The 13,716-nt window shown below is 33.2% G+C and overlaps 1 protein-coding gene across 1 annotated transcript in view; it reads right to left on the reverse strand.

Moving 5' to 3' along the window:
• Nucleotides 1–13,716, reverse strand: part of GluProRS (Glutamyl-prolyl-tRNA synthetase) — a 115,386-nt gene that overhangs the window by 38,503 nt on the left and 63,167 nt on the right. Inside the window, exons 14-16 of the mRNA XM_069842959.1 lie at nt 11,890–12,039; nt 4,529–4,735; nt 240–908 (exon numbers count right to left, since the gene is read on the reverse strand). Of these exons, the coding sequence (XP_069699060.1) occupies nt 240–908; nt 4,529–4,735; nt 11,890–12,039 (1,026 nt within the window). The remainder of the gene's footprint in view (nt 1–239; nt 909–4,528; nt 4,736–11,889; nt 12,040–13,716) is intronic.

Genomic DNA, 13,716 nt, shown 5'->3' on the forward strand with positions numbered 1-13,716 from the left:
GACTGTACCACGGTCAACCTACAACGGGGGGAGAAGGTAAATAATGTCTCCCATAATCTTGTTATATCGGGATTCTATGGTTTTGCTTTGCGCCCCCCCCCCCCCCCACCAATGAAACTGTTCTCTCTCCGCCTATGAACTCAATACATACACTAACTCCATCAACATAAAGCAATTTGGAGACAAATGAATAAGAGAATATATAAATAATAAACAAATACATAAATGAATATGCTTACCTTGTCAGCTCCACTTGACTTTAACTGCCTTACAACATTTCCTTGATCCGTGATTTTCAGAGTAAGGGCGGTCACATCATTGTCTTCAGTTTTCTCGAGGTGTGAAGCATCCCCATCTGCCATCTCTGCAGGAGGCGCAAGTTTATTGATGTCTTGTGATTGTAACGGTTGCCAATCTGTTCCAGTCAAAGTTTTATATTCTGTCTTGAGAGCCAAAAGTGTTTTAACTTCACCATCCACAACGTCTTTTGCTGCCTTCTCAGACTTCAATTTTCGAATTTTGTTTCCTTGTTCAGTAATCTTGGAAGAAATTTGTTCTACTGAGTTTTCAGACACAGCTTTACTTTGGGTTGTCTGTATTTCAGGTTTCCACTCTTTTCCTGTGAGTGTTTTAAATTCTGATTTCAAAGAAAGTAATATTTTAACTTCAGAATCAATTACACTTTTAGGAGATTTTTCTGCTTTCAACTTTCGGACTTTATCGCCTTGCTCAGAAATCTTGGAGTGCAGAAGACCTATTTCATTCTCTGGTGGAGTACTGGCAGTCTCCTTTGGCGCAGGATGTCTCTCATGTGGTACTTCAACACCAGGTTTCCAGTCAATGCCAGTGACACTTTTAAATTCACTTTTCAATGATAAAAGGATTTTAACTTCTGCATCAATTGTTTCCTAGAAATTAAGAAAATAAATAAATAATAGATTTCGGAATATGTAAAGGTCATATGTAGTCCGTTAAATTTACTACAAAAACGAATAATTAAAATTTGTTTGAATAAACGTTTCGATTATCCAACTAAATTAATTTATTCTGAATTTAATGTATTTAATATTGAACAAATTTATAAGTATACGCTGTTAAAATTTTATCATAAAAATCGTAATAAGTTTGTATTACAGACAGACAATTATGACACAAGACGAAATATTAATTCAACATTAGTAGAACCTAAATGTCTCACATGTGCTGGTCTAAAGCATAGCATAAATTTTGGCCCTCGGTTGTACAATGCTTTAACTAAATTACACCCACAACTTCTAACATGTAACCCACTAACATATAACAAGAAAATTAGAAACGTGTTAATATCTTCAATTTGATTAAATAAATTTATAGCCTATGTGTATGAATTAATCAACCTATATTATATTTGTATTCCATAATTTTGAAATATACATTAGTCCTACTTTTCACGTGCGATATTATTCTTCTCTAGTGTTACTATTATATTATATAATTCCATTGCCGCTGTAATTATATTTTAGTTCCTATTTAATTTTACTTATTTATTTATATTATTATTATTATATTTTATTTTAATATTATATCTGAACTGCGACCGAGCACGAGCGCTGCTCATTCGGTCTCAAATTTTGTTAATACTACTGTATCTTCTTTTTATATTGCTTGTATTATTTTATTTCTATTTCTCTTGTTTGTTTTGTAATTATATTCTTTATTCTGTATATTTAAATTTAAATAAAAAAAATAAATAAATAAATATACGATAACTTTCTTGTGTTAAATATTAACGTAACTTGTTAGCATGTTTCGACCTATTTTCAGTCATCTTCGGAACTGGTCGTTGTTGGTCTTGGCGCCTCTTGTTTCGTGTGTGGGTGCGTTCATAGTGTAGAGTCAAAGAGTGTATGTGTTTTGAAATTGAGTTGTGTGTTGGGGTGGTTGGATGTGTTGTGTATGTGTGTTGTTTTTGTTGTGGGTTTTCTGTATACTTTGAATGTGTGCTTGTTGTCTACTTTTGTTATTGTATACAGAAAATCCACAACAACAACACACATACACAACACAAACAAGTTGCATTCCGAATAATGGTACACAGATTACTTAACATACCAATGAACCAACAGGATTATAACGAAGAACTAAACACAATCAAATACATAGCACAAGAAAACGGATACAACCCCAACATAATAGACAACATAATACTTTAAGACAAAACAAAACCACAAAAAACAGAAGAATACAACACAAACACAAGAACACAAAAAATACATCACACTAACATACCAAAACAAAAACATACATAAAATTGCAACCTCATTCAAGAAATTAAATTACAATATCGCATACAGAACAAATTACACTCTACAAAAACATCTCAACACACAAACAACACAAACAAACAAATACAACCACACAGGCGTATACAAACTCAAATATAACACCTGCAATGACTTCTACATAGGACAGACAGGCAGATCATTTCAAACACGTTACAAAGAACACATCATAGCCATAACAAAATTACAAAACACCTCCACATATGCAGAACACATCACAAATGCCAACCACACCTACAGAGACATCAACACAGACATGGAAATACTGCACATCCAACCAAAAAGCCAGAAACTCAACACACTAGAACAATATGATATATACACACACGAAAACACACCCCAACGATATTCTCAACACACAACTCAACTTCAAAACACACACACTCTTTGACTCTACACTACGAACGCATCCTCACAGGAAACAAGAGGCGCCAAGACCAACAACGACCAGTTCTGAAGATGACCCAAAATAGGTCGAAACATGTTAACAAGGTACGTTAAAATTTAACACAAGAAAGTTCATATCATACAGTAGCGTGCAAATTAATCCGAACACAACATATTTTTACATTTTCTGTCATTGTTGGCCTCACAGCTGCTCATACCGCTTTAATTGACATCTGTACTACGTGTAATTCCATTGTTGAAGGTCTGTCATTATTTTTTTTATAATATGTGACATTTTGCCTGTCGTTTTGTACTTATAAGCATTTCAGTTGTGTTGAAGACTTAATACTGCAATCCTGTGTACATTCTGTCGTCTTCACAAATGGATACAACTCCACGAAAACGGTCTAAAATTATAACATTAGCAGAGCATTCTTCTATGACACAGAGGCAAATTGCTGCAGAATGTCACATCGGTTTGGCTACTGTTAATTCGATCATAAAACGATACAGGGAGACTGGATCCATCACACCCCAGAAAAAAAGGAAACTGTGACCGGAAAAGGAAGACTTCACCTGCAGATGATCGTTTAATTGTCAGGAAACATAAATTAAATCCTAGACTAAACTGCTGTCGACTTAACCCGCGAGTTAATGGCTACCACTGGGGCGAATATTCACGTCACAACAGTGCGGTGTAGGCTTTTGGAAGCTGGACGAAGGGCTCGTAAGCCTATTAAGAAGCAAGTGCTAACCCCTGTTATGTGCAAAAAACGCTTAATGTGGGAAAAATTACATCAACACTGGACAGTGAATGACTGGAAGAATGTACTTTTTTCCAATGAGTCTCATTTCGAGGTCCACGGCCACCGTGTTTCTTACGTACGGAAATGATCCGAAAAAGTAACAGCAGCTCATCTCCAACAAGTACCCAAATACCCCCCCTAAAGTAATGTTTTGGGGTTGTTTTACACATGAAGGGCCTGGAGCATTAATACCTATCAAGGGAATGATGAATTCTGACATATATATTCACTTATTGGAAACCAGAATCGTACCCCAGCTGCAAAAATCATTTCCGGATGGCAGAGGTGTGTTCCAACAAGACCTGGCACCATGCCATACGTCTTGAAAAACTACAGAATTCTTCAACAAGAAGAATATTCAGGTACTCCCCTGGCCAGGCAACTCACCCGACATCAACCCCATTGAGAACTTGTGGTCAATTTGCAAAAGAAGAATGCAAAAAATGGATTGTTCTACAAAGGAGAAGATGATTTCTGTCCTCATTGGTGTATGGTTTCGAGATGAAGAAATGAAGAATATTTGTGGGAAATTAGTGGAATCCATGCCAAATCGTCTCAGAGCTGTTATTAGGAACAAGGGAGGCCACATAGATTACTGAGGTATGTCTTAGATCCTTTTTTTATCCCGTTTGAGTGTTTTTGCATAAGTAATTACGTTGTTCGGATTAATTTGCATGCTACTCTACATATTCTTAAGATTTCAGTTGCAATTAGATATCAATTTACGTTGAACAGTTTCAATTTCGTAAGGCACAAAAGATGGAGAGAGATAAAAAATCAAACTTTACAACGTTTTACATTCATTCACAGGAAGATGGAATGGTGAAAGATTGAAGGAAAGAAATTCCATTCATATGTATTAAGCTGTTGGATGCTTTAATTCATTTATTTTTTAAAACATTTACTGACTGAAAAAAAGTACTAACAAGTTAAAGAAGGAAGTATTGTTTAGCCTTATCAATTTAAAAATTACGACCACCTAGTCTAATCTGAAAGTTAATGAGGTTTGCTTACCTTAGGAGCTTTCTGTGACTTGAGCTGTCGGACCTTGTCACCCTGTTGAGCTATTTTCGTGTTAAGTGTCTCAGCAGAGGTTTCCGACACTTTTCCTGATGAAGTTACTGATGAAACAGAAACTCCCGGTTTCCACTCCGTACCTGTCACATTCTTGAATTCTGATTTCAAAAGCAACAGCTTTTTTACTTCAGCATCAATTGCTTCCTGAAATAATCATACAGAACAATAGTAACCTTCATTATATTACCCGAATTACTTAGTATAAATTAACTGACTCCACTTTGGAGACTAAATACATTTGAATCGGTGATTGCAGAAACAGCACATGTCACTATGTGTGGCGTATTCACATGTGATGTTTCTGCAATCCCCGACTCATTTCTATTACAACCTAAAATAATAGGAGTTATTGTAGTGAATCATGTTATTGAAACAAGTAAAAGACACTGAAGAGAAGACTTCATTTATATTGCTGACTTCTTCTATATATATAATTTGAACTGGTAATGGAAATTACGGGAAAACGGCTGAACGGATTTTAATGAGTGACCTCTCATTTTCATGCCTGGCATCCAAAGTTTTTCGGAAAAATAGTAGTTTTCAGTGAAATGTCAATTTTCCTACATAATTTTTCTATTTTCCAAAATCCATCTGTTCTCAGTTTTGAGAACTAATTTTATTGAATCACGGCCGACTTGATTGAATTTCAGAACAAAAAACACACTACAATAATCAATAGGCTATTACACAAAGGCCATGACCTGCAGGAATACCGACATATTTAGAGCTCAATTCAATTTGTTATTAAAAACTGATTCTGCAGTATATAATAATTTTCTGAGTACAGCTGTGTATTGTATATTCAAACCTACAAACCTGAGGCAGTTTGATGACATTATTACCATTAGAAATTAAATATTATTATAGTTAATATCATGATGCGTCTATTTTTCATTAATTATACATAATATTGATGCTATATTGATGACATGAAAGTGAAACGTTTTGAAGTTATGTAAGTAAATGTAGAGAACATCTTAATTTAGATCTTCATTTCTATAACTTACTGAGCGGCTGCTATATAGAACTACAAAACGTAAGTAAGATAATAATATTGTTATTAAGAATCAAATATTTTTATACTTATTAACCCAGTGGGGTTGGGTCTTTTTCATATACTTAATGGCGGTGTAGTGTAGATATTGATATGTGTCATTGTCTTCAGTATTGGCTCGAGAGAGCGCAAAAATTACAGTTCCTAAGGAAAGATAAAAAGGTATTACTTACTGATAAAATAAGAGGCCTAGAAAATTTTGTAGTCTCCAGATCATTTCAGCAAGATCTCTTAGTACGATAAAATGATTTTACGCTCTACATTTCAAGTTCTACATGCAGCAGCTATACGAAAATGCTATTGTTCGAAAGCTTAGCAAACCTGGCATTTTTTTAACTTTTGCCTACAATCCACAATGACCTGAAATAGCTACAGCTATCGTCCTGACATTGATACTTGCGTTTTCACGTTGAAACTCAAAAACTAAAGTTGGATAGGTTCAATAAAAAGTATTTGGGCTAAAAAAATTCATTCAGAGGGAGTATGTTTCATTATTATGGAAGCAAATAACTACCAAAAAGACAAGTATTCTTCATTGAAAATAAATCTGAAAAATTTTTATTTGAATGCCTAATGAACTTAGTTTGCAGCAGCATTTGCTGCACAAGCCACTAGTAGTTTATAATTATAACAAACAAATTCCAAACCAAAGTATTTAAGTATCTTCAACTGATTATGAACATAACTTAAAATATGAAGAGTCCACTGCAAGAATGATGGATGTCATTTGGAATACATTTTGCAGGAGAAGCAATTGAAAGTTTGAAATGCTTAGCGCTCAAAGCTTAACTGTGATTTTCCGATCATTACTGGACAATGACTATCAGTGTTAATGCCATATAACTCTCTATGTACATTCTATATGTCTTAAGCTATGCATTCACAGTCTTGGTTCATTTTCGACAAGAAAGTGAAATCCATCATTCTTGCAGTGGACTCTTCATATGTTTTGAATGCAGCATAATAATGTCAGAAAACATCCACATTTTTAAGAGGATTATATACAGGATGATTCACAAGAATTTACAGTCCCTTAATGAGCTTATTTCCGAAGACATTCTGAGTAAAAAATATATACAAATATATATCCTAATCTCAATATTTTCAGAATTACACTAATTCGAAGCTGATTGTAAAATAGCATTATTCTTGAGTTTTAAGGGTAAAAGAATATTACAGATAAAAAATGAACTATTCAGGAGTATCATTTCTTTAATTATCTAGTATTCTGAAACTAAAAATGTGTTGTGAATTCCATTGTTGCTTCGTACAGAATTTTTCTTTCGATCTTTAACTACAAAATTACATTTTTTTTTTACGTATTTATCACAATTGTTACAAAGCACACCAGTCTTGTAAATTCTTTTAAACTATAAAGAATCAAATTCCTAAAGTCGTATGATTTGTAACAACTTTTGTGATAAGCACGTAAGAATGTCATTTTTAGTTAAAAATTGAAAAACAAAATCTGTACAAAGCAATTAACAACATATTCTTAGCTTCAGAACATCAGCCAATTAAAGAAATGATACTTCTGAATAGTTCATTCTCTATTTGTAATATTTTTTTACCCTTAAAACTAAAGAAAAAAGTTATTTTACTAACAACTTCAAATTAGTGTAACTCTGAAAATATTGAGATTAGGACAAATGTTTATATGACATTTTTTGCTCAGAATGTCTTCGGAAATAAGCTCTGTAAATCCTGATGAATCACCCTGTATACTGTATGAATTTAGTTACATCTGAAAAAACACATCCAAATTTTATCATTCTCTATCCCACCACATACACACTACATAAGAGTCTTATATTGCAGTAACATATTCAGTGAAGTTATTTTATTGCAGTTAATTGTTCACATATGGTCTGTAAATTTAGCTACAGTCCCAAGAAAGCTGACTTTCACACCCAGCTAATAATACGAACTTAACATGTAATATCAATATTTATCTATAGATAATAACGCAAAAGCTACCCTCTTCCCTACAGATAATGCCGCAAAAGCTACCCTCTTGCATGTACTCATTTACATATTTGTAAAATGTCATTCATACGATGAACTTTATCATTGAAAATCAATGCTATGTCCCTCCAAATATTGTCTCTTAGTTTGTAAGAGTTTGTAATCTCTTACTTAATTTGTAAATTTTGTCTTTTAGGCTTCCAAACAAATAAAATCGTAGGTAGCCAGATCATGGAAGACTGGTAACTACAATTCAAAACTAGTACTTCCATCTTCAAAACTCATTTTATTGCTTTATTTACTTCGGATTTGTCTTTATCATTATAAACGAAACAAACATTTCAACAAATTATTCAGAATCATAGTTTGGCATTCTATCCACACGGTGACTGGGGATTTTAATTACATACATTTTTTTCCCCTAGCTGGACAATCTGGACAATATAATATCTTCTTCTAAAGAATGCACTTCTTCAGCTCCGAGCATCTTGGCAGATATTCTTCTAAGCTGACATTATGTAGTTGGTCTAAAGTGAGGCACTGCTTTCTTGCTTTTAAATTTTAAAGGCATATTATATGGATTCTGATAAGCTAAGATACAGGAATTAAATTAATGTTATATATTTACCGTCTTAGATAGCTTATCAAATGCTAAGTGAAAATTTATTCACTAAGTTGGCATAGCTTGTAGGACGATGTTAAATCAATGAACATTTCCAGCAATGATTTGCCATCTTCAGATCATTGAGATGTGAATGTTAGAATGTTACAAGGTTAGAGTACGAAAAATGTCAAGGTTAAAATCAGTTAACATATAAAATAGTTAAAATATATAAAAATAATTTGTGCTAATTAAGAGTTATTTAAAATGTAACAAATAGCGAAGAACATTAATGTGCGGTATCACAATTATTGCTAAAAACAATAGCACATCATACCAGCGCATCCCGTCAGAGCATATTATACAGGGTGATTCACGAAGATTTGCCATCACTTAGGGAGCTTATTTCCGAAAACATTGTGAGCAAAAAAGTCATGTAAATATGTGTCCTAATCTCAATATTTTCAGAATTACACTAATTTGAAGTTGTTTTAAGGATAAAAAATATTACAGGAAAAGAATGAACTATTCAGGAGTATCATTTCTTTAATTAGCTATTATTCTGAAGCTAAAAATATGTTGTGAATTCTATAGTTGCTTCCTACATTTTTTTTTTTTCCAATATTCAAATACAAAATTACGCATTTATCACACATTGTTACAAATCACGTCATTCTTGTAAATTCTTCATGACTGTATATTAGGATCATAATTAAACTGTAAAGAATCAAGTTCCTAAAGTCGTATGATTTGTAACTATTTTTGCAATAAATGTGCAAGAATGATGTAATTTTTAGTTAAAAATTGAAAAACAAAATCTGTACAAAGCAATTAACAACACATTTTTACCTTAGAACACTGGCCAATTAAAGAAATGATACTTCTGAATAGTTCATTCTCTATTTGTAATATTATTTTATCCTTAAAAAGGTATCCCCGTCACATGCCATGAAGGCACTTGGGGGGCATGGAGGTAGAGGCCCATGCTTTCCATGACCTCGGTACTAGAATGAGGTGGTGTGGTCGGCACCACGCTCTGACCGCCTTTTACCCCCGGGAAAGACCCGGTACTCAATTTTATAGGAGGCTGAGTGAACCTCGGGGCCATTCTGGAAGTTTGGCAACGAGAAAAAATCCTGTCACCACCTGGGATCGAACCCCGGACCTTCCAGTCCAAAACTAAAGGAAAAAGGTATTTTAGTAACAACTTCAAATTAGTGTAACTCTGAAAATAGTGAGATTAGGACACGTTTATATGACATTTTTTGCTCAGAATGTCTTCGGAAATAAGCTCCGTAAGTGACGGTAAATCCTCGTGAATCACCCTGTATAAGGGCAGCTCGAAGAGGAAATGGCAGTCAGTAGTGTCTCACTAACGTCCAGCCTCTGAGCTCATTCACACAGATTCATGACGTTAGCAACAACTCTCTACCATTTACCCCCATTAACGCTTTTGACTTCGATTCCCCCCATTCATATCGGCTTGCTCAACTATTGCAAATAAATGACTTCATACAGAAAAATATATGCATTCCTCACTTAAAACTTAACATATATAGAATATAAATATTTAGATTATATTCTATATTTAATAGAGTTAAAGGGTTTGGTTTAATTTGTAAGCTTTCTTTTAAATTCGGGATATTGATTTTCTGTTTTAATTTTCCGTTTCAAGAATTAAAACAGAAAATCAATATCCCGAATTTAAAAGAAAACTTACAAATTAAACCAAACCCTTTAACTCTATTAAATATAGAATACAATCTATAAATAAATAAATTTAACAGAAGAAATACTGAAATCAGAAGTAAACACTGAAATACTGAAACAATTGTCTAAAATTAAAACAGAAAATCAATATCCCGAATTTAAAAGAAAACTTACAAATTAAACCAAACCCTTTAACTCTATTAAATATAGAATACAATCTATAAATAAATAAATTTAACAGAAGAAATACTGAAATCAGAAGTAAACACTGAAATACTGAAACAATTGTCTAAAATTAAAACAGAAAATCAATATCCCGAATTTAAAAGAAAACTTACAAATTAAACCAAACCCTTTAACTCTATTAAATATAGAATACAATCTATAAATAAATAAATTTAACAGAAGAAATACTGAAATCAGAAGTAAACACTGAAATACTGAAACAATTGTCTAAAATTAAAACAGAAAATCAATATCCCGAATTTAAAAGAAAACTTACAAATTAAACCAAACCCTTTAACTCTATTAAATATAGAATACAATCTATAAATAAATAAATTTAACAGAAGAAATACTGAAATCAGAAGTAAACACTGAAATACTGAAACAATTGTCTAAAATTAAAACAGAAAATCAATATCCCGAATTTAAAAGAAAACTTACAAATTAAACCAAACCCTTTAACTCTATTAAATATAGAATACAATCTATAAATAAATAAATTTAACAGAAGAAATACTGAAATCAGAAGTAAACACTGAAATACTGAAACAATTGTCTAAAATTAAAACAGAAAATCAATATCCCGAATTTAAAAGAAAACTTACAAATTAAACCAAACCCTTTAACTCTATTAAATATAGAATACAATCTATAAATAAATAAATTTAACAGAAGAAATACTGAAATCAGAAGTAAACACTGAAATACTGAAACAATTGTCTAAAATTAAAACAGAAAATCAATATCCCGAATTTAAAAGAAAACTTACAAATTAAACCAAACCCTTTAACTCTATTAAATATAGAATACAATCTATAAATAAATAAATTTAACAGAAGAAATACTGAAATCAGAAGTAAACACTGAAATACTGAAACAATTGTCTTTAGAGACAATTAATATTAGGTACCCTCCACAAAACTGGCTTCATTTATACACCGACGGATCCGTGATCTCCAGAGAACAAGCTGCCAGTGCAGGTGTTACGTGCTGTCTCTTCTCACTTTATAGATCTCTTGGATATGGAAGAACAAGTTTTGATGGTGAAATCATTGCAATAAGTGAATGCCTCGGGAATCTTCTATGCCACATTAATAAATTTAGGAATGCAGTTATATTGTCAGACTCCAAAGCAGCTATTCTATCAATCGTCTCTAAACACACACCTTCATCTCAAACAGCAGAAATAACTAAAATGCTCCCTCAATTATTATCACTCAATAAAAGAAGTATATTCCAATGGATACCATCCTATTGTGGAATCCTGGGAAACGAGAATGTGGATGCTTTAGCAAAGAAGGGCAGCACTGCTACTTACAGACCTGTTACTAAATCTACGTATTACTCTGTGAAGAGATTTATTAAATCTACATACTTAGACTTCATCAAACAAAATTTGATAACACAATCCCAAGGGAAAAAATGGAACTCTCTGCATCAAAACCCACAGTTAATTCCCGATTTACCACGAAAATCGTCTGTAGTTGCATTTAGATTGGCAACAGACCATGATTGTTTGGCCAAACACCTGCATAGAATTGGAATATATCAGTCCCCTAACTGCCCATTGTGCAACTCAAACCAAGAAATGGATTCGGAACACTCAAAATCTGTGCTTCAGTGGCTAGTCATGATACTATCTTTGAAAAATATTGGAGTGCAAGAGGTCAAATGACTTTATTGTCAAACGCCTGGCATTAGAAAACAACAACAACTTAACATATAACATATTATATAACATACCTTTGCTGCTTTTTCACTTTTCAATTTCCGCACCACATCACCTTGCTGCTGTATTTGTTCGTTTAGTTTAGTTGCATCAGATGGAATGGATGGTCCAACTTCTTCCTGAGGAGACTTCTCAGCTTGTTTGCCTTTTGCAGACTGGGCTTTCTGAGGACAAACAACGTGATTTTAAGCGACAAACTTACAATACTCGTAATCACCAAGACTATGAAATATGAACAGACTACAAAATTTAACCAAGACTAGCATTTGAATTACTGCACCATGATAAAAAAATCTTGTTGGTTTATGGTAGCTATATTTAATGTCCCATGCTGTGGCATCGTGGTCTAAGGCAGGGGTTCCCAACCAGTGTGTCACGCAGCTCCATGGAATGGGTCGCGAAATTTTGGAATTCAAAAATAAACTTTATGAGATCCAAAAAGTCTCTTTACAACACATTTTTTATTTGCAATTAAGTCTTTGATATGGTACATTTTATTTTGAGACAGACTTTACCAATGAAACGTGAACACCTGCAACAATGCACAGTTCAGTTTCTCAATCATAAGGCCACGTATAGAGAAAGTCTGTGCAACTGACCAAGTGCAGACTTCACATTAATTTAAATAGGCGAGTTTTCAAAAAAGATAATGAAATTTTGTTATCGTACATCCGCATAGATAGGTTGGGATTTTTTATATATATACCTTTTTTTTTTTTTTTCCTAATGCCACTCAAGTTGCTGCTTGTTCTTTTACAATTTTCGATTGCGTGTTAACATCAACCTATCTATAACACTGGATGTCCGAAACTACATAGAAGTTATCAGTGTTTTTTTTATCAGTGTTGCATTTTTCATTATGGAACCGAAATATGTGTGAATAACTATGTTTTCAATATAATTTCTCTTTGAATTCCGCTTAGATCTTGAAAGTCTTAAGGCTGGTTCACAATAAACCGGAAACGAAAACGACGACAACGAGAACGGAAATAATGTTAAAATTAATGTATTTAAATGTGAGCGTTCACAATAGTTAATTTGAATGCTCACATTTAAATGCATTTATTTTAACAATATTTCCGTTCTCGTTGTCGTTTCCGTTTTCGGTTTATTGTGAACCAGCCTTTAGTTGGATGAAAAGGACGTTAAAAACGACAAAATTCCCGTGCAGTGAACAGTAATCATCAGTGGCGTAGCGTCAATGTAAGCTAAAAAGCTTAGCTTCCCCAGTTAATAATAATTTCATAATAAACCTGCAGTTTATGGAGAAAATTATTTATTAATTTTAATAGAATTTATATTTACGCGTTAAATATTGTGATGCGGCAGCTCAGGATTATTTGTGATGCAGCAGTAAACAAGAAGCCTGCACACACCAGCTTCCAAGCAGACCGGTTTCCTCTGTGTAATCCACCCCGCAGATTTTCCATCCCTTTTAAACTACCCTAGTCGCAAGGCTCGAAAAGAAGCTAGCTTTAACATTTAAAATAAGTAGTTTCCGAGTTATCCCTATTCGTCAGTTGTGTTCAGTTGAAGTGTTAGTGTGCATTGTGGCTGATATAATAAATAATGAGCGAAATAACAGTTCCTGACATTAGTTTACTTGAATTTTTTAGGACAATTGTATTATCAAGACTGACTTACGAACAAAAGTGTGATTTGAAAAACAAATGACCGACTCTCTTGCTGTCAATGAAGGACACAACCAAAAGACAGACGCATACTTACGTAATGATACCAACATTGTGATTTCTCTAAGTATGACAGGGAGTGAGCCAATGTTATACGTATACGTGTCTATTTGTTAAGAGATATGTGTAAACCGTGAAATCATATTTTAC

This window comes from Periplaneta americana, chromosome 13, assembly GCF_040183065.1.
Source record: "Periplaneta americana isolate PAMFEO1 chromosome 13, P.americana_PAMFEO1_priV1, whole genome shotgun sequence".
Classification (NCBI taxonomy): Eukaryota; Metazoa; Arthropoda; class Insecta; order Blattodea; family Blattidae; genus Periplaneta; species Periplaneta americana.